The 21231-nt window shown below is 47.2% G+C and overlaps 1 protein-coding gene across 1 annotated transcript in view; it reads left to right on the plus strand.

Moving 5' to 3' along the window:
* LOC110487788 (cyclin-J) overlaps positions 1 to 20858 on the plus strand; it is a 38228-nt gene extending 17370 nt beyond the window's left edge. Inside the window, exons 4-6 of the mRNA XM_036943393.1 lie at positions 13983 to 14282; positions 16772 to 16931; positions 17541 to 20858. Of these exons, the coding sequence (XP_036799288.1) occupies positions 13983 to 14282; positions 16772 to 16931; positions 17541 to 18069 (989 nt within the window). The 3' untranslated portion in view covers positions 18070 to 20858. The remainder of the gene's footprint in view (positions 1 to 13982; positions 14283 to 16771; positions 16932 to 17540) is intronic.
* Positions 20859 to 21231: the final 373 nt, after the last annotated feature.

Here is a 21231-nt window from a genome sequence, read left to right on the forward strand (position 1 = left end):
TCAGATGGCCTTATCCTCCTCCATAGCCCCACTGCTAGGAGTGTTTCAGATGGCCTTATCCTCCTCCATAGCCCCACTGCTAGGAGTGTTTCAGATGGAGTTATCCTCCTCCATAGCCCCACTGCTAGGAGTGTTTCAGGTGGCCTTATCCTCCTCCATAGCCCCACTGCTAGGAGTGTTTCCTCTGTCTCACTCGCCTTGTCAGGACCCAGGCAAGCACAACCAGTCTGAGACTGGGCTGGGGCCCCTAAAGCACCTCTACCCCCCCTCCACCTCGACCCCTGGGGGGGTTCGGAAACGAGCTGAGCGGTGCTTCAAAGAGATGTCGACCGCTGATGTTAAGCAGGGAGGAAGGGGGGGGGGGGGGGGCTCCATGTTTGAACTGAACCACTCGATATGTAGATTAACAGGGGATCCCCACAGTCCCCCATCTCCTCCCCTCTCTCCCTATACCTCTCTCGGTCTGTCTCTCTGATGCTTGGATAGAATTTTCTTAGAATTACAATCATGTTCTGATAATTAAAGGAGTTCTAAGTCGATGGGGAAATTGTTCTCATCTAGGACAGTGATTTTTGTCAAATGCTGCTTTATTCCCTACAGAAAAAAAAGTTTTTTAAAGTGTAGGCTAGTTCAAATTCGATTTGTCACATACGCCGAATACAATGGGTGTAGACCTTACAGTGAAATGCTTACTTACAAGCCCTTAACCAACCATACAGTTTTAAGAAGAATAAGTGTTAAAGTATTTGCTAAAATAAACTGAAGTTAAGAAAAATAACACAATTAAAGAGCAACAATAAAATAACAGTAACGAGACTATATACAGGGGGTACCGGTACAGAGTCAATGTGGAGGCTATATACAGGGGGTACTGGTACAGAGTCAATGTGGAGTCTATATACAGGGGGTACCGGTACAGAGTCAATGTGGAGGCTATATACAGGGGGTACCGGTGCAGAGTTAATGTGGAGGCTATATACAGGGGGTACCAGTACAGAGTCAATGTGGAGGCTATATACAGGGGGTACCGGTGCAGAGTTAATGTGGAGGCTATATACAGGGGGTACCAGTACAGAGTCAATGTGGAGTCTATATACAGGGGGTACCGGTACAGAGTCAATGTGGAGGCTATATACAGGGGGTACCAGTACAGAGTCAATGTAGAGTCTATATACAGGGGGTACTGGTACAGAGTCAATGTGGAGGCTATATACAGGGAGTACTGGTACAGAGTCAATGTGGAGGCTATATACAGGGGGTACCAGTACAGAGTCAATGTGGAGGCTATATACAGAGGGTACCAGTACAGAGTCAATGTGGAGGCTATATACAGGGGTACCAGTACAGAGTCAATGTGGAGGCTATATACAGGGGGTACCAGTACAGAGTCAATGTGGAGGCTATATACAGGGGGTACCAGTACAGAGTCAATGTGGAGTCTATATACAGGGGGTACCAGTACAGAGTCAATGTGGAGTCTATATACAGGGGGTACCGGTACAGAGTCAATGTGGAGGCTATATACAGGGGGTACCAGTACAGAGTCAATGTGGAGGCTATATACAGGGGGTACCAGTACAGAGTCAATGTGGAGTCTATATACATGGGGTACCAGTACAGAGTCAATGTGGAGGCTATATACAGGGGGTACCGGTACAGAGTCAATGTGGAGGCTATATACAGGGGGTACCGGTGCAGAGTTAATGTGGAGGCTATATACAGGGGGTACCAGTACAGAGTCAAATGAATGAATAGCAATATTTTAATGCCACTGATGAATTATTTAATTACTTTTTATTAACTAGGAAAGTCGGTTAACAAATTCTTATTTTCAATGACTGCTTAGGAACAGTGGGTTAACTGCCCTGTTCAGGGGCAGAACGACATATATTTTTACCTTGTCAGCTCGGTGATTCGATCTAGCAACCTTTCAGTTACTGGCCCAATGTTCTAACCACTAGGCTCCCTGATGCCCCAGGAGACTATCGTTCTGGTTCTATAGATGTATTTAGTTTCTTACACAAATATCAGGGTAGGACTGAAATATAATGCCATTTTAGTTATTGATTAGTGTTTTGCTTTAGGGGGGGGGGGGGGGGAGTCACCATCACCCCACCCCACACACACACATCCTCGCCCAGATAGGCAGGACATGAGATGAGATCCCCCCCCTCCCCAGGACTCTTCCTGGTCACCCAAGCGTTAGGCTCTAGAGGTCAGAATGGGTCTACATTGTGTGAACCGGCGGAGCCTAGGGGATTGGGGTGGCGTTGTGGAGGGGGTTGTGGCGGAGCTGTGGAAAATTTCATCTGAAAGAAAGACGAGCCGGCAAATCTGCCTTCTACCAGACACTGGGAGATTAATTCACTGTTCAGCAAGACAATAACCTGAATCACAAGGCCAAATCTACACTGGAGTTGCTTACGAAGAGGGTGAATGTTCCTGAGTGGCCGAGTTAGATTTCCAAGTAGATTTAAGTAAAAACTATGGTAAGACCTGAAATTATTTTTTTAAGTAATGATTAACAACCAATTTGACAAAGATTGAAGAATTTAGAAAATAATAATGGGTAAATGTTACACAATCCAGGTGTGGAAAGCTCTGAGACCCAGAAAGACTCGCACCTCTGGCAGTGATTACAGCTATTTCTACAAAGTATTCACTCAGGTGTGTGAATACTTACATAAATTAGATATTTCTGTAATTTTGACCCCCCCCCCCAAAATAAAAAAAAATATACGTTTTCACTTTGTCATTATGGGGTATTGTGATGTCATGATGGGGTATTGTGATGTCATGATGGGGTATTGTGATGTCATTATGGGGTATTGTGATGTCATTATGGGGTATTGTATGTAGATGGGTGAGAGGGAAAAAATATATTTTTCCATTTTGAATTCTGGCTGTAACACAACAAAATGTGGAATAAATCAAGGGGTATGAATTATTTTTGAAGGCAGTGTATCTATTAGGCTTGTGAAAGGGGGTTGGTGGATGTTGTAGTTTTGATTTATTGTTACTGTTTCTGGCTGTAGAAGTGAGCTCTATTAAAACAATTATTGAAAAAATTATTGAATCATCTATGTCTAGTTTATAGGCTAGCAGTGGTGACATACTCTTTCCCCTTCACATGAACTCCTTCATAAGACTGAGGGGATTGTTTTAATGAAGACTGCAGTGACTGGATGGAGCAGTGTGGTCATTGATAGAAATCAATACAATCAATACAACCCCAGCAGGTTCTCAGGTTTCTAAACTCCTTCAGCAGTAGTCTAATACCCCCAGCAGCAGGTTTCTAAACTCCTTCAGCAGTAGTCTAATACCCCCAGCAGCAGGTTCTCAGGTTTCTAAACTCCTTCAGCAGTAGTCTAATACCCCCAGCAGCAGGTTTCTAAACTCCTTCAGCAGTAGTCTAATACCCCCCCCCAGCAGCAGGTTTCTAAACTCCTTCAGCAGTAGTCTAATACCCCCAGCAGGTTCTCAGGTTTCTAAACTCCTTCAGCAGTAGTCTAATACCCCCAGCAGGTTCTCAGGTTTCTAAACTCCTTCAGCAGTAGTCTAATACCCCCAGCAGCAGGTTTCTAAACTCCTTCAGCAGTAGTCTAATACCCCCAGCAGCAGGTTCTCAGGTTTCTAAACTCCTTCAGCAGTAGTCTAATACCCCCAGCAGCAGGTTCTCAGGGTTCTAAACTCCTTCAGCAGTAGTCTAATACCCCCAGCAGCAGGTTTCTAAACTCCTTCAGCAGTAGTCTAATACCCCCAGCAGCAGGTTCTCAGGGTTCTAAACTCCTTCAGCAGTAGTCTAATACCCCCAGCAGCAGGTTTCTAAACTCCTTCAGCAGTAGTCTAATACCCCCAGCAGCAGGTTCTCAGGTTTCTAAACTCCTTCAGCAGTAGTCTAATACCCCCAGCAGCAGGTTCTCAGGGTTCTAAACTCCTTCAGCAGTAGTCTAATACCCCCAGCAGCAGGTTTCTAAACTCCTTCAGCAGTAGTCTAATACCCCCAGCAGCAGGTTTCTAAACTCCTTCAGCAGTAGTCTAATACCCCCAGCAGCAGGTTTCTAAACTCCTTCAGCAGTAGTCTAATACCCCCAGCAGCAGGTTCTCAGGTTTCTAAACTCCTTCAGCAGTAGTCTAATACCCCCAGCAGCAGGTTTCTAAACTCCTTCAGCAGTAGTCTAATACCCCCCCCCAGCAGCAGGTTTCTAAACTCCTTCAGCAGTAGTCTAATACCCCCAGCAGCAGGTTCTCAGGTTTCTAAACTCCTTCAGCAGTAGTCTAATACCCCCAGCAGCAGGTTCTCGGGTTTCTAAACTCCTTCAGCAGTAGTCTAATACCCCCAGCAGCAGGTTCTCAGGTTTCTAAACTCCTTCAGCAGTAGTCTAATACCCCCAGCAGCAGGTTCTCAGGTTTCTAAACTCCTTCAGCAGTAGTCTAATACCCCCAGCAGCAGGTTTCTAAACTCCTTCAGCAGTAATCTAATACCCCCAGCAGCAGGTTTCTAAACTCCTTCAGCAGTAGTCTAATACCCCCAGCAGCAGGTTCTCAGGTTTCTAAACTCCTTCAGCAGTAGTCTAATACCCCCAGCAGCAGGTTTCTAAACTCCTTCAGCAGTAGTCTAATACCCCCAGCAGCAGGTTTCTAAACTCCTTCAGCAGTAGTCTAATACCCCCAGCAGCAGGTTTCTAAACTCCTTCAGCAGTAGTCTAATACCCCCAGCAGCAGGTTCTCAGGGTTCTAAACTCCTTCAGCAGTAGTCTAATACCCCCAGCAGCAGGTTTCTAAACTCCTTCAGCAGTAGTCTAATACCCCCAGCAGCAGGTTCTCAGGTTTCTAAACTCCTTCAGCAGTAGTCTAATACCCCCAGCAGCAGGTTCTCAGGGTTCTAAACTCCTTCAGCAGTAGTCTAATACCCCCAGCAGCAGGTTCTCAGGGTTCTAAACTCCTTCAGCAGTAGTCTAATACCCCCAGCAGCAGGTTTCTAAACTCCTTCAGCAGTAGTCTAATACCCCCAGCAGCAGGTTCTCAGGTTTCTAAACTCCTTCAGCAGTAGTCTAATACCCCCAGCAGCAGGTTTCTAAACTCCTTCAGCAGTAGTCTAATACCCCCAGCAGCAGGTTTCTAAACTCCTTCAGCAGTAGTCTAATACCCCCAGCAGCAGGTTTCTAAACTCCTTCAGAAGTAGTCTAATACCCCCAGCAGCAGGGTTCTAAACTCCTTCAGCAGTAGTCTAATACCCCCAGCAGCAGGTTCTCAGGTTTCTAAACTCCTTCAGCAGTAGTCTAATACCCCCAGCAGCAGGTTTCTAAACTCCTTCAGCAGTAGTCTAATACCCCCAGCAGCAGGTTCTCAGGTTTCTAAACTCCTTCAGCAGTAGTCTAATACCCCCAGCAGCAGGTTTCTAAACTCCTTCAGCAGTAGTCTAATACCCCCAGCAGCAGGTTTCTAAACTCCTTCAGCAGTAGTCTAATACCCCCAGCAGGTTCTCAGGTTTCTAAACTCCTTCAGCAGTAGTCTAATACCCCCAGCAGCAGGTTCTCAGGTTTCTAAACTCCTTCAGCAGTAGTCTAATACCCCCCCCCCCCAGCAGCAGGTTTCTAAACTCCTTCAGCAGTAGTCTAATACCCCCAGCAGCAGGTTTCTAAACTCCTTCAGCAGTAGTCTAATACCCCCAGCAGCAGGTTTCTAAACTCCTTCAGAAGTAGTCTAATACCCCCAGCAGCAGGGTTCTAAACTCCTTCAGCAGTAGTCTAATACCCCCAGCAGCAGGTTCTCAGGTTTCTAAACTCCTTCAGCAGTAGTCTAATACCCCCAGCAGCAGGTTTCTAAACTCCTTCAGCAGTAGTCTAATACCCCCAGCAGCAGGTTTCTAAACTCCTTCAGCAGTAGTCTAATACCCCCAGCAGGTTCTCAGGTTTCTAAACTCCTTCAGCAGTAGTCTAATACCCCCAGCAGCAGGTTCTCAGGTTTCTAAACTCCTTCAGCAGTAGTCTAATACCCCCCCAGCAGCAGATTTCTAAACTCCTTCAGCAGTAGTCTAATACCCCCAGCAGCAGGTTTCTAAACTCCTTCAGCAGTAGTCTAATACCCCCAGCAGCAGGTTTCTAAACTCCTTCAGAAGTAGTCTAATACCCCCAGCAGCAGGGTTCTAAACTCCTTCAGCAGTAGTCTAATACCCCCAGCAGCAGGTTTCTAAACTCCTTCAGCAGTAGTCTAATACCCCCAGCAGCAGGTTCTCAGGTTTCTAAACTCCTTCAGCAGTAGTCTAACCCCCCCCCCCAGCAGGTTCTCAGGTTTCTAAACTCCTTCAGCAGTAGTCTAATACCCCCAGCAGGTTCTCAGGTTTCTAAACTCCTTCAGCAGTAGTCTAATACCCCCAGCAGGTTCTCAGGTTTCTAAACTCCTTCAGCAGTAGTCTAATACCCCCCCCCCCCCCCCCAGCAGGTTCTCGGGTTTCTAAACTCCTTCAGCAGCAAACCTGAGAAGAGAGGGGACATGCTACATCCTGCTGTTCGTACCTTTTGACCCCTCTCTGGGTGTGCTCTACTGCCTCATCACACACATCCACAGGGCCGACTCTCAGCCCTCTGCAAGGCAGTGCTCATGAGGGCTGTAGCTATCTCGATGGACGGTAAAGGAGAGGAGACCTATAGTTTCAGAAGTGGACAGGCATGCACTTGGCTCATCAAAGGAAGCATTGACTCCAACCGTAAGCTGAGGAATGAACTCTTTATCTCTCACACATGCATACAGCTCGTAGGTTAGTCACTGTGTTAATCTTGTTGACATGAAATGGGACAGATTGTGTAGAAAGCACATTGTCCCTATGAGTTCTACCTCCTTTCAGAAATGTAGTTTCAGCTTGAGTAGGTTTTCTGCGTCACTTGTTTTTAATAATAACACGCACAATCAACAGCTAATACAAGTAGTAAATCAAAGAGCCATCGTTGAAGACGATGAGAAGACTGACAACACAATGTCCCTACCCGTCCCCTAACCCTACCAGGATGAAAAGAGGGTTTTGAAGAGATGCTGATGGCTGTTCATGGCTGCGCCTGTGGACACAGGAGTCCAGCAGACAGACTAGACTACTAGCCTATAGGATATGATGGTGAATGGGAAAGTGTAGACTGACACTGGGTCTAAGCTGGAATGGGCTGGGTGGGAGTGAACAGAACAGCAGTTATTGTTTCCTGTTCTGGTTGTGAGATGCCATTACAGCCTATGTGTTAACTGCCCCCTGAGACCTGCTATCGTCTGCTGGGGTGATTGGCTGCTGGCTGGGTTCTCTGTTTCTCCTTTTCAGGGTTAATGGCAGGCTACAACATCAGCAGTAAAACTCACACTGTATGTGAACACACACTGCGTTGGCTGGCCTTGAGACAAAGGGGAGGAAGGGAGTTAGAGCGTAGGGGCGAGTTGGGGAAAGAGGGGAGAGAATCTGAAGTCAAACGTCTACTGGTGCTTCTGTCCCCAACCAAGGAGGGCCTACAGCAGCACCTAGATCTGTCCCCAACCAAGGAGGGCCTACCGCAGCACCTAGATCTGTCGGCAACCATAATGGCATTCCAAAAAAGGTCCAGTTGCCAAGACAACAAATACAAATTCCATCTAGACACTGTTGCCATAGAGCACACAAACTATACATACCTTGGCCTAAACAACAGCGCCACAGGGAACTTCCACGAACGAGCTGAGAGACGAGGCAAGAGGGGCCTTCTATGCCATAAAAAGGAACACAAATTTCAACATACCAATTAGGATTTGGCTACAAATACTTGAATCAGTCATAGAGCCCATTGCACTTTATGGTTGTGAGGTCTGGGGTCCACTCACCAACCAAGAATTCACAAAATGGGACAAACATCAAATTGAGACTTAAACAACATAGAACACCAAATAATGCATGCAGAGCAGAACTAGGCCGATACCCACTAATTATCAAACTCCAGAAAAGAGAAGTTAAATTCCACAACCTTCCATAACTAGGCCATCAACTACAGAGAGATGAACTTGGAGAAGTCCCCCCTAAGCAAGCTGGTCCTGGGGCTCTGTTCACAAACACAAACACACCCTACAGAGCCCCAGGACAGCAGCACAATTAGACCCAATCAAATCATGAGAAAACAATAAGATCATTATTTCCTATGTGTCAATTAATTAACAAAAAAAACAGAGCAAACTAGAATGCTATTTGTCCCTAAACGGAGAGTACACAGTGGCAGAATACCTGACCACTGTGACTGACCCTAAACAGAGAGTACCCAGTGGCAGAATACCTGACCACTGTGACTGACCCTAAACGGAGAGTACACAGTGGCAGAATACCTGCCCCCTGTGACTGACCCTAAACGGAGAGTACACAGTGGCAGAATACCTGACCACTGTGACTGACCCTAAACGGAGAGTACCCAGTGGCAGAATACCTGACCACTGTGACTGACCCTAAACGGAGAGTACACAGTGGCAGAATACCTGACCACTGTGACTGACCCTAAACGGAGAGTACACAGTGGCAGAATACCTGTCCCCTGTGACTGACCCTAAACGGAGAGTACACAGTGGCAGAATACCTGTCCCCTGTGACTGACCCTAAACGGAGAGTACCCAGTGGCAGAATACCTGACCACTGTGACTGACCCTAAACGGAGAGTACACAGTGGCAGAATACCTGACCACTGTGACTGACCCAACATAAAATAAAGCTTTGACTATGTACAGACTCAGTGAGTCTTCTGAGTGTAATGTTTACTGTAAATTTATTTTACTTTTGTTTATTAGTTCACTTGCTTTGGCAATGTTAACATGTTTCCTATGCTAATAAAGCCCTTACATTTAAATTGAATTGAGAGAGTGGGGAGGGAGAAAGAGAAGAGGGTGAGAGACCTAGCCAGTTTGATGGCGTAAGGACTAAACACTCTTCAAGGTGGATTACACCAAACCTCCTTCCCCTTCAACTCTCCTGTCTGTCTTCGTTGCCATGATGATAGTGCTGCGGTCAAAGCCAGTGTTGTTTTTGACCTACGACCTCTGTGATATTTTGAGATCCAGAAGGGTGTGTACATTTTTGTCCATAGACTGTTAATCCAAGTTGTTGGGTTTTAGGACTTCTTCAATAATACTCTAGTCTTGACTGTGGCACGGTCCTTCCAAACCCTGGGGAGGGTGACTGTGTTTGAGCGTCGTCTTCTGTGTGTGTGGATGTGTTGGTAACCTTGTCCATTCTTTGTTTTGAACAATGTCCCATTGTGTGTCAGTTGTCTATGAATGGACATTGTACATATTTCCTCAACATACATTTAGTCATACTTCTGTGGACGTTAGGCCTAGTTGTCATCTCCCTCACGTCAGTTTTCTCTGCCCTGAGGATGCCATGCCCCCACCCAAGAAACGGGTTTATAGAAGAACCCGGAGGTTTATTAGGTGTTTTAGGGAAATATGCCAGAGTAACCTGACTCCTCCCCCTCCCTCTCCCCTTTTCACTGTGAGTGGGGGTGAGAAAGGAAGTGAAGGACTGTTTGTGGATTAAAGGCAAAATCATTGGTGCTCATTGGCCACTTAGACTCGTGAGACTGTGGCCTAAGGGCTGTTGCTATGGAAAGTTCAGAAGAGAATGTCTAGAATGGTAGTGGACAGGCTGGTAGTGAGGGTTCTGGTAAGTAGGTTGCTGCTGGTAGTGAGGGTTCTGGTCAGTAGGTTGCTGCTGGTAGTGAGGGTTCTGGTCAGTGGGTTGCCGCTGGTAGTGAGGGTTCTGGTCAGTAGGTTGCCGCTGGTAGTGATGATTCTGGTCAGTAGGTTGCCGCTGGTAGTGAGGGTTCTTGTAAGTAGGTTGCCGCTGGTAGTGATGATTCTGGTCAGTAGGTTGCCGCTGGTAGTGAGGGTTCTTGTAAGTAGGTTGTTGCTGGTAGTGAGGGTTCTGGTCAGTGGGTTGCTGCTGGTAGTGAGGGTTCTGGTAAGTAGGTTGCTGCTGGTAGTGAGGGTTCTGGTAAGTAGGTTGCCGCTGGTAGTGAGGGTTCTGGTCAGTAGGTTGCTGCTGGTAGTGAGGGTTCTGGTCAGTAGGTTGCCGCTGGTAGTGAGGGTTCTGGTCAGTAGGTTGCTGCTGGTAGTGAGGGTTCTGGTCAGTAGGTTGCCGCTGGTAGTGAGGGTTCTGGTCAGTAGGTTGCCGCTGGTAGTGAGGGTTCTGGTCAGTAGGTTGCTGCTGGTAGTGAGGGTTCTGGTCAGTAGGTTGCCGCTGGTAGTGAGGGTTCTGGTCAGTAGGTTGCCGCTGGTAGTGAGGGTTCTGGTCAGTAGGTTGCTGCTGGTAGTGAGGGTTCTGGTAAGTAGGTTGCCGCTGGTAGTGAGGGTTCTGGTCAGTAGGTTGCCGCTGGTAGTGAGGGTTCTGGTCAGTGGGTTGCTGCTGGTAGTGAGGGTTCTGGTCAATAGGTTGCTGCTGGTAGTGAGGGTTCTGGTCAGTAGGTTGCCGCTGGTAGTGAGGGTTCTGGTCAGTAGGTTGCCGCTGGTAGTGATGATTCTGGTCAGTAGGTTGCTGCTGGTAGTGAGGGTTCTGGTCAGTGGGTTGCCGCTGGTAGTGAGGGTTCTTGTAAGTAGGTTGTTGCTGGTAGTGAGGGTTCTGGTCAGTGGGTTGCTGCTGGTAGTGAGGGTTCTGGTAAGTAGGTTGCTGCTGGTAGTGAGGGTTCTGGTAAGTAGGTTGCCGCTGGTAGTGAGGGTTCTGGTCAGTAGGTTGCTGCTGGTAGTGAGGGTTCTGGTCAGTAGGTTGCCGCTGGTAGTGAGGGTTCTGGTCAGTAGGTTGCTGCTGGTAGTGAGGGTTCTGGTCAGTAGGTTGCCGCTGGTAGTGAGGGTTCTGGTCAGTAGGTTGCCGCTGGTAGTGAGGGTTCTGGTCAGTAGGTTGCTGCTGGTAGTGAGGGTTCTGGTAAGTAGGTTGCCGCTGGTAGTGAGGGTTCTGGTCAGTGGGTTGCCGCTGGTAGTGAGGGTTCTTGTAAGTAGGTTGTTGCTGGTAGTGAGGGTTCTGGTCAGTGGGTTGCTGCTGGTAGTGAGGGTTCTGGTAAGTAGGTTGCTGCTGGTAGTGAGGGTTCTGGTCAGTAGGTTGCCGCTGGTGGTGAGGGTTCTGGTCAGTGGGTTGCTGCTGGTAGTGGGGGTGAGAAAGGAAGTGAAGGACTGTTTGTGGATTAAAGGCAAAATCATTGGTGCTCATTGGCCACTTAGACTTGTGAGACTGTGGCCTAAGGGCTGTTGCTATGGAAAGTTCAGAAGAGAATGTCTAGAATGGTAGTGGACAGGCTGGTAGTGAGGGTTCTGGTAAGTAGGTTGCTGCTGGTAGTGAGGGTTCTGGTCAGTAGGTTGCTGCTGGTAGTGAGGGTTCTGGTCAGTGGGTTGCCGCTGGTAGTGAGGGTTCTGGTCAGTAGGTTGCCGCTGGTAGTGATGATTCTGGTCAGTAGGTTGCCGCTGGTAGTGAGGGTTCTGGTCAGTGGGTTGCCGCTGGTAGTGAGGGTTCTTGTAAGTAGGTTGTTGCTGGTAGTGAGGGTTCTGGTCAGTGGGTTGCTGCTGGTAGTGAGGGTTCTGGTAAGTAGGTTGCCTCTGGTAGTGAGGGTTCTGGTCAGTAGGTTGCTGCTGGTAGTGAGGGTTCTGGTCAGTAGGTTGCCGCTGGTAGTGAGGGTTCTGGTCAGTAGGTTGCTGCTGGTAGTGAGGGTTCTGGTCAGTAGGTTGCCGCTGGTAGTGAGGGTTCTGGTCAGTAGGTTGCCGCTGGTAGTGAGGGTTCTGGTCAGTAGGTTGCTGCTGGTAGTGAGGGTTCTGGTCAGTAGGTTGCCGCTGGTAGTGAGGGTTCTGGTCAGTAGGTTGCTGCTGGTAGTGAAGGTTCTGGTCAGTAGGTTGCCGCTGGTAGTGAGGGTTCTTGTAAGTAGGTTGCTGCTGGTAGTGAGGGTTCTGGTCAGTAGGTTGCTGCTGGTAGTGAGGGTTCTGGTCAGTAGGTTGCTGCTGGTAGTGAGGGTTCTGGTCAGTAGGTTGCTGCTGGTAGTGAGGGTTCTGGTCAGTAGGTTGCTGCTGGTAGTGAGGGTTCTGGTCAGTGGGTTGCCGCTGGTAGTGAGGGTTCTGGTAAGTAGGTTGCTGCTGGTAGTGAGGGTTCTGGTCAGTGGGTTGTTGCTGGTAGTGAGGGTTCTGGTCAGTGGGTTGCTGCTGGTAGTGAGGGTTCTGGTCAGTGGGTTGCTGCTGGTAGTGAGGGTTCTGGTCAGTGGGTTGCCGCTGGTAGTGAGGGTTCTGGTCAGTAGGTTGCCGCTGGTAGTGAGGGTTCTGGTCAGTAGGTTGCTGCTGGTAGTGAGGGTTCTGGTAAGTAGGTTGCTGCTGGTAGTGAGGGTTCTGGTAAGTAGGTTGCTGCTGGTAGTGAGGGTTCTGGTCAGTAGGTTGCTGCTGGTAGTGAGGGTTCTGGTCAGTAGGTTGCTGCTGGTAGTGAGGGTTCTGGTAAGTAGGTTGCCGCTGGTAGTGAGGGTTCTGGTCAGTAGGTTGCTGCTGGTAGTGAGGGTTCTGGTCAGTGGGTTGCTGCTGGTAGTGAGGGTTCTGGTCAGTGGGTTGCTGCTGGTAGTGAGGGTTCTGGTCAGTGGGTTGCTGCTGGTAGTGAGGGTTCTGGTCAGTGGGTTGCTGCTGGTAGTGATGATTCTGGTCAGTGGGTTGCCGCTGGTAGTGATGATTCTGGTCAGTGGGTTGCCGCTGGTAGTGAGGGTTCTGGTCAGTGGGTTGCTGCTGGTAGTGAGGGTTCTGGTCAGTAGGTTGCCGCTGGTAGTGAGGGTTCTGGTCAGTAGGTTGCTGCTGGTAGTGAGGGTTCTGGTCAGTAGGTTGCTGCTGGTAGTGAGGGTTCTGGTCAGTGGGTTGCTGCTGGTAGTGAGGGTTCTGGTCAGTAGGTTGCCGCTGGTAGTGAGGGTTCTGGTCAGTAGGTTGCTGCTGGTAGTGGTGATAAAGATATTGCTGTAGTTACTGGCTTCTAGAGGGGATGAGGGATCAGACGCAGGTTGAGGGATTTTAAAGGCTTTGTTTTCAAATAAATCAGTATTTTTGTTATTCTACTACAACGCCCAATCAAGTCCAGCCACGTCCTAAAAAGACTGACGATGATGATGATGATGAGATCAAGGAAAACAGAGGATTATTATTATAAATAAATAAAATCAGAACATTTGGAACAGTGTAAACAACACTTAATCAACTGATAAATCATACTGGAGAGGCTGGTCAAACGAGAAGCCTTTTATTACAGCATGACTAAGACTAACAGACGAATTTGTGGAATTGTTTATCCGACATGTGGTTGTGTGAGACTTGTTGCTCACAGAATCAATAGACTGTTAATCAAACAGGTAACAGGATCAGGATCTGTCTTATTTCTGGAGATATGGATGATTTAATAAAGCCAGGAACATTTAGGCTATTGATTCTAGAGTAAAGTTGGGGTTTCTTCAGTTCTCACTTTTCTTAGACCATAGGACAGGGGCTGTTTTCTCATCTCATTCTGCTGCTGCCTCCACTGAATTGTTCTCAACACCAATATGCTGGTTAACTTTGCTACTATGCACTTCGCAACATGGTCTAGGAAAAAGCAGCAATTCAACAGTGACCTGATGTGTTTTACAAACAAGGACTGCGACCACAATCCAAAAGCGGGATTAGGTGCATTTGTTATAAAATATAATTTTTATTAGTGTTACACCATTGTTCTTAAGTAATAACCTTATACAATTTCATTACCACATGACTTAGACTGATGGACTGTTCCATCCCCACGGCCTCCACAATGGATCAGTCCACTCAGACAGGAGCCAATCAGACAGGAGCATCATGATATTTTTTTGTTGCTACTGCTCGACTAAAGAATTCTGTCGACCAAACAATGGACCAGTCCACTAAATGGGGTCAGCCCTAAAAGGCTTTTCTATAGCCTGCCTTCTAACCTCTCTCTCTGTTCGTCTCTCTCTGTCTCTGTCTGTCTCTCTCTCCTGTAGGTAAGTTTGAGGAGAGGGAGGACCGGGTACCTAAGTTGGAGCAGCTCAACTCCCTGGGCTTCATGTGTTCTCTGAACCTTGTTCTCAACAAGAGAGACCTCATCAAGATGGAGCTGCTGCTGTTGGAGACGTTCAGCTGGAACCTGTGTATGCCCACCCCGGCCCACTTCATAGACTACTACCTCCAGGCCTCGGTGCAGGAGGGAGACCTGTACAACGGCTGGCCTCTCTCCTCCCTCTCCAAGACCAAAACCTTTATGGACAAGTACACACACTACTTCCTGGAGGTGTCACTGCAAGGTGAGGGATGATGGAGGGATGATGGAGGGATGATGGGATGAGGGAGGGAAGGAAAAAATAGAGGGACTTAGGAATATGTGCAGCCTCTTGTGCTTGTCACAATTTAATATAATGAATCATAATGTTCCTCTAGAGACTAGACTCTGTGGTCCTCTAGAGACTAGACTCTGTGGTCCTCTAGAGACTAGACCATTTCTAACGGTCTCTGTGGTCCTCTAGAGACTAGACCATTTCTAACAGTCTCTGTGTTCCTCTAGAGACTAGACCATTTCTAACAGTCTCTGTGTTCCTCTAGAGACTAGACCATTTCTAACAGTCTCTGTGTTCCTCTAGAGACTAGACCATTTCTAACAGTCTCTGTGTTCCTCTAGAGACTAGACCATTTCTAACAGTCTCTGTGTTCCTCTAGAGACTAGACCATTTCTAACGGTCTCTGTGTTCCTCTAGAGACTAGACCATTTCTAACAGTCTCTGTGTTCCTCTAGAGACTAGACCATTTCTAACAGTCTCTGTGTTCCTCTAGAGACTAGACCATTTCTAACAGTCTCTGTGTTCCTCTAGAGACTAGACCATTTCTAACAGTCTCTGTGTTCCTCTAGAGACTAGACCATTTCTAACGGTCTCTGTGGTCCTCTAGAGACTAGACTCTGTGGTCCTCTAGAGACTAGACCATTTCTAACGGTCTGTGTGGTCCTCTAGAGACTAGACCATTTCTAACGGTCTCTGTGGTCCTCTAGAGACTAGACCATTTCTAACGGTCTCTGTGGTCCTCTAGAGACTAGACCATTTCTAACAGTCTGTGTGGTCCTCTAGAGACTAGACCATTTCTAACGGTCTCTGTGGTCCTCTAGAGATTAGACTCTGTGGTCCTCTAGAGACTAGACCATTTATAACGGTCTCTGTGGTCCTCTAGAGACTAGACTCTGTGGTCCTCTAGAGACTAGACCATTTCTAACGGTCTCTGTGGTCCTCTAGAGACTAGACTCTGTGGTCCTCTAGAGACTAGACCATTTCTAACGGTCTCTGTGGTCCTCTAGAGACTAGACTCTGTGGTCCTCTAGAGACTAGACCATTTCTAACAGTCTGTGTTCCTCTAGAGACTAGACCATTTCTAACAGTCTCTGTGTTCCTCTAGAGACTAGACCATTTCTAACAGTCTCTGTGTTCCTCTAGAGACTAGACCATTTCTAACGGTCTCTGTGGTCCTCTAGAGACTAGACCATTTCTAACAGTCTGTGTTCCTCTAGAGACTAGACCATTTCTAACAGTCTCTGTGTTGCTCTAGAGACTAGACCATTTCTAACAGTCTCTGTGTTCCTCTAGAGACTAGACTCTGTGGTCCTCTAGAGACTAGACCATTTCTAACAGTCTCTGTGGTCCTCTAGAGACTAGACTCTGTGGTCCTCTAGAGACTAGACCATTTCTAACAGTCTGTGTTCCTCTAGAGACTAGACCATTTCTAACAGTCTCTGTGTTGCTCTAGAGACTAGACCATTTCTAACAGTCTCTGTGTTCCTCTAGAGACTAGACTCTGTGGTCCTCTAGAGACTAGACCATTTCTAACGGTCTCTGTGGTCCTCTAGAGACTAGACTCTGTGGTCCTCTAGAGACTAGACCATTTCTAACAGTCTGTGTTCCTCTAGAGACTAGACCATTTCTAACAGTCTCTGTGTTGCTCTAGAGACTAGACCATTTCTAACAGTCTCTGTGTTCCTCTAGAGACTAGACTCTGTGGTCCTCTAGAGACTAGACTCTGTGGTCCTCTAGAGATTAGACTCTGTGGTCCTCTAGAGATTAGACCATTTCTAACGGTCTCTGTGGTCCTCTAGAGATTAGACTCTGTGGTCCTCTAGAGACTAGACCATTTCTAACGGTCTCTGTGGTCCTCTAGAGATTAGACTCTGTGGTCCTCTAGAGACTAGACCATTTCTAACAGTCTCTGTGGTCCTCTAGAGACTAGACTCTGTGTTCCTCTAGAGACTAGACCATTTCTAACGGTCTCTGTGGTCCTCTAGAGACTAGACCATTTCTAACGGTCTCTGTGGTCCTCTAGAGACTAGACCATTTCTAACAGTCTGTGTTCCTCTAGAGACTAGACCATTTCTAACAGTCTCTGTGGTCCTCTAGAGACTAGACCATTTCTAACGGTCTCTGTGGTCCTCTAGAGACTAGACCATTTCTAACGGTCTCTGTGGTCCTCTAGAGACTAGACTCTGTGTTCCTCTAGAGACTAGACCATTTCTAACGGTCTCTGTGGTCCTCTAGAGATTAGACCATTTCTAACAGTCTGTGTTCCTCTAGAGACTAGACCATTTCTAACGGTCTCTGTGGTCCTCTAGAGACTAGACCATTTCTAACGGTCTCTGTGGTCCTCTAGAGACTAGACCATTTCTAACAGTCTGTGTTCCTCTAGAGACTAGACCATTTCTAACAGTCTCTGTGTTCCTCTAGAGACTAGACCATTTCTAACAGTCTCTGTGTTCCTCTAGACCATGCGTTCCTGAGTTTCCGGCCGTCTCAGGTGGCGGCAGCGTGCGTAGCGGCGTCTCGTATCTGTCTCCAGATTTCTCCTAGCTGGACCACGTCTCTACATCTACTGACTGGATACACCTGGGGCCACCTCACACACTGCATCAAACTCATGCTGCTGTAAGTCTCTCTCTCTCTCACACACACACACACACACACACACACCTGGGGCCACCTCACACACTGCATCAAACTCATGCTGCTGTAAGTCTCTCTCTCTCTCTCACACACACACACACACACACACACACACACACACCTGGGGCCACCTCACACACTGCATCAAACTCATGCTGCTGTAAGTCTCTCTCTCTCTCTCACACACACACCTGGGGCCACCTCACACACTGCATCAAACTCATACTGCTGTAAGTCTCTCTCTCTCTCTCACACACACACCTGGGGCCACCTCACACACTGCATCAAACTCATACTGCTGTAAGTCTCTCTCACACACACACACACACACACACACACACACACACACACACACACACACATCTGAGACCAATTTGAATGCTTGTATGCACAGGGTTTTCTTTATTTGTACTATTTTCTACTATGTAGAATAATAGTGAAGACATCAAAACTATGAAATAACACACAGAATTATGTAGTAACCAAAAAAAGTGTTCAACAAATAAAAATGTATTTTTTATTTGAGATTCTTCAAAGTAGCCACCCTTTGCCTTGATGACAGCATTGCACACTCTTGTCTCTCTTCCACAGTGCACATGACAGCGACGTGAAGGAGGCCAACAAACCCAAATCCACCCCTCCGTTGTCTCGATCCGCCTCTCTCCAGTCTCACCCTCCTCTCTCCCATCTCTCCCCGGTCCCAGCCATCCAGAGACCAGCTACCTCCTCCACCCCCCAGCAGCTCTTCTTCCAGCCCAGCCCAGTGGGCTTCCCACACCTCTCCCCCTCCCAGCTCCACGCGCTAGCCGACTCCCAGGCTTTGGAGCCTGCTGGAGTCAACATGTCCCAGGACTTCCTCCAGAGCCACAGGATGGGGCTGCTCACCGGGGCCAACACCATGACTTCCACAGCAGGGGCCTTCCCCTCCTATCCTAGCCTGACTTCGGGGCTGCAGTCTGGGGCTCGGGTGGCACCGCTGGCCTTGCAGGGCCCCATCTCCATGCAGGTAGCCTTGGCTGCGGAGCCGAGACACTGCCTCAGCATGGCCTACAGCCGGGGGTACCTGGGGGGCGTGGGCCCCCACCACACCTTCACAGCAGCGGGCTGCTTCGACAGATGACGCCAGGAGACAGAGGAGAGGATGAACAGCAAACCACCCCGAGCCAGGGACAGGGAGCGCTACAATCCTCTCCCATCACTACTTCCTCCTCCTCTCCAGTCCCTGGCAGACCTCCTCACTCTCTCCATCAGCACCCCGCCCCCCTCCTCGGCCGCCCCTTGCCCCGCGCCCCCCACCTTCAGACAGAGACGGAGAGAAAGACTGCTCAAACGCAAGCAAAGGTCGAAGGGCACCGATGACCCCATGGAAGTCATCACACTGACATGACGCCACTGACTGATGTTGAACACTGTGTTCTAATCACGTCACAGGAACCAAGCCAAGGCAGAAGCATTAAAACACTGTAGAATGGTCACGGTATGTCCCTGGTTAAGATGCTGTTATCACTGTGAACCAGAGGCTATGCAGCATGATTCCTCCTCAGTGCCTCCTGTGTTTTGACCAGAGTGATTTCTGTCTGTGAATTCAGCTGAAGATGAAGTGCTGCTCGATCTCTCTCACTGTAATCAACTCCACTGAAGACGAGAAATAGGCCAGTAAATTAAAGTTTTGAGCTGCTGAATTGGGAACAGTGGTATGACTTGTTATAAGCAGACATACCAGTGAGTTGAAGATGCTATGTCACTTGCTGTGAGTGTGTGTGTGTGTCGGCTTTATATCACTCTTATGACAGTGAATAACTTGATTATGTCACTAAGTGCTACAGGGAGCCCTCTGAGTATTCCTACCCATAATCCTCAATGGCTGGATGGGGAGGCCAGAGTTCATTGTTCTGTCACTGCAGAGGAATTCCGCAGTTCGCATACCTGTCATGTATTGGTTCTCTTCCCATCCTCCTTCTTTTCTGAGCGAGAGAGTGTATTAGTGTAGCATTCTAGTTCTATGCTTGGAACTTTGTTTATGAGTACATAATGACATGCTGCTGCCTTCTATATGAACTGATGGTTCTGTGTGAGATGAAGACTTGTTTCCATGAACCACAGCGTGTATCAGGGACTTGATGTAACAGATTACTTGAATACGATGCCAATGAAACGTGGCATAACTTTTAATTTAAGTTGTTGCTTTATTTTTGTTTTCCTTGGTTGTTTTTGTTTTGTTTTTTATACCGGTGTGAAACACACTTTTTACGTTTTTATTTGTTATTTTAAATGTAAAAAGCCATTGTATAGCAACTGAATATTCAGGCTCAGGTTGTTAGGCTGAGGATATCCAATCAGCTGTTTTCTTACTATTTCGTGTGCTTTAAGTAGATGCTAGCATGGCACCCGGGAGGGTTTCTCCCTTCTCTCCCAGAGGAAGAGGACCTGCCTTTTTTAAATGACATACTAAGATATATAAAACACACTGTTTGCATCCTGTGGGAATGCGTGACCTCGCGGTCGATGAAACACACACAAGCCCATCTGCAGCTTATCACTAATTGCTTCCCACACTTCCTGCTGGAACGTAAACACATCCAGGTTCCCCTTCTGCGTCACAGGCGGTCTCGCTGGTTACCGTGGCGATGGCCAAAAATCTAAATCGGGGGCTCACTCAGAAGGACAGTTGGAAGGTTACAGAATGTTTAGATGCCCATAACTGATCTAAACAGCACGTTTCTATCTGTTGTGCAGAGCAGGGAATGATGGAAGCTCTAGAAATCACATTTCTATCTGCAACAGTGTTAACTTCTGGTCCTTTTCTGTCAGTATGCTTTGAATGTGTACATTTTTACTATGGTTGTACCTTGTCCCCAACAGTTTTCATACTTGAACTATGCTGATACTACTAAGGCTGTGTTCTGATTCTCAATGTTCTGGGCTTAGATATTGAGACACTTTCATTGAACACTGTGAAGCCTGTCTTTAGCAAGCATCTGAAATGTGTCAACTTTTTATAGCATAAACATACCTTACTGTCGTCTAGATTAGTATTTTACTACAAATGGAATGAAGGGCTTAGTAGGAACCAAATGCATCTTCCTGACTAATCTCTTCTGAACTGTCAATCCCACTCACTGTATGGTCATCACTACTTTTATAGACAAAAGGATTCTTCCTTTTAACTTTGTATACTTTTTTTTTTTTTTTTTTTAAGTGCATTTTATTTAGTCTTGTTCTTCCTGTGTTAATAAAGATGGATGCGGTCGGTGTGGAGTACTAGGTCATATTCATTAGGCACCAAACGGAAGTGGAGTACTAGGTCATATTCATTAGGCACCAAACGGAAGTGGAGTACTAGGTCATATTCATTAGGCACCAAACGGAAGAAGACTGACACAGGGAGGGACTAAATAAGCTTTTCTTTTAGTTAGTTTTGGCTACGTTATGACCTATTGAATAAGACTGTTTTAAGTAAAAGTACTCTCTTCCCTCACTAAAAAGCTACTTCTCTCACTGAGGTCTCAAGCTGTTTTTGTTGGTAGAACCATAGCATTAGAATAATTCATTCTGTTTATGGCTAGAACTTTTCTCACAGCCATCACTGTCTAGCCCTCACTACTGGTTCATCTTTTAGGACTTATTCTTTGACATTATTTTGTGATTTAACTCCATGTTGGTCCTTGCTGCCAGAAAGCAGATAGCTCTGAACACATAACTATGTTGCATATTGCAGCCTTGACTGGTGTACTGCACATGTTGCTATAGCGATACTGTGCATTTGTCTATGTACACAGAACTGTGCTGATACCAAACAACCACACTACTTGTCATTTCATTGGACATGAGAAATGTCCCAGTATTTTTGTTGATAAAGGGGCTTCTTTTATCAGATGAGCCATTGAAATAAACAACAAACTGAATATCTTCACTGAGTTGGTGTTTGTTTTTGTGCACCCAAAGGGGGGGGGGGGGGGGGCAGAAACCCTGGTCTAGCTGACTTAAACTGGAGGGGAGGAATATGAAGTGTCCCTCAGACATTTTTCTACAAATCAACTCTTCAGTCCTCGCACTCCACCCCCTCGTCTCATTCATCATTCAGCGTGGTCTGTGTTCTACGACATTCTGTCATAGAGGCCTATTCATCACACTCAAGACAAGAGTGTTTTATGAATGTGAACGCACAGACGTCACACAGTGAAACATTACCATCCAATTAATTCCTTCCAAAACAATTGTCCATTATTTATATTTTTTCACATATACTATAGCTTCCGATGGGATCACTGGATTATCACTG

The sequence above is a fragment of the Oncorhynchus mykiss genome, chromosome 14 (assembly GCF_013265735.2).
Source record: "Oncorhynchus mykiss isolate Arlee chromosome 14, USDA_OmykA_1.1, whole genome shotgun sequence".
NCBI classification, from domain to species: domain Eukaryota; kingdom Metazoa; phylum Chordata; class Actinopteri; order Salmoniformes; family Salmonidae; genus Oncorhynchus; species Oncorhynchus mykiss.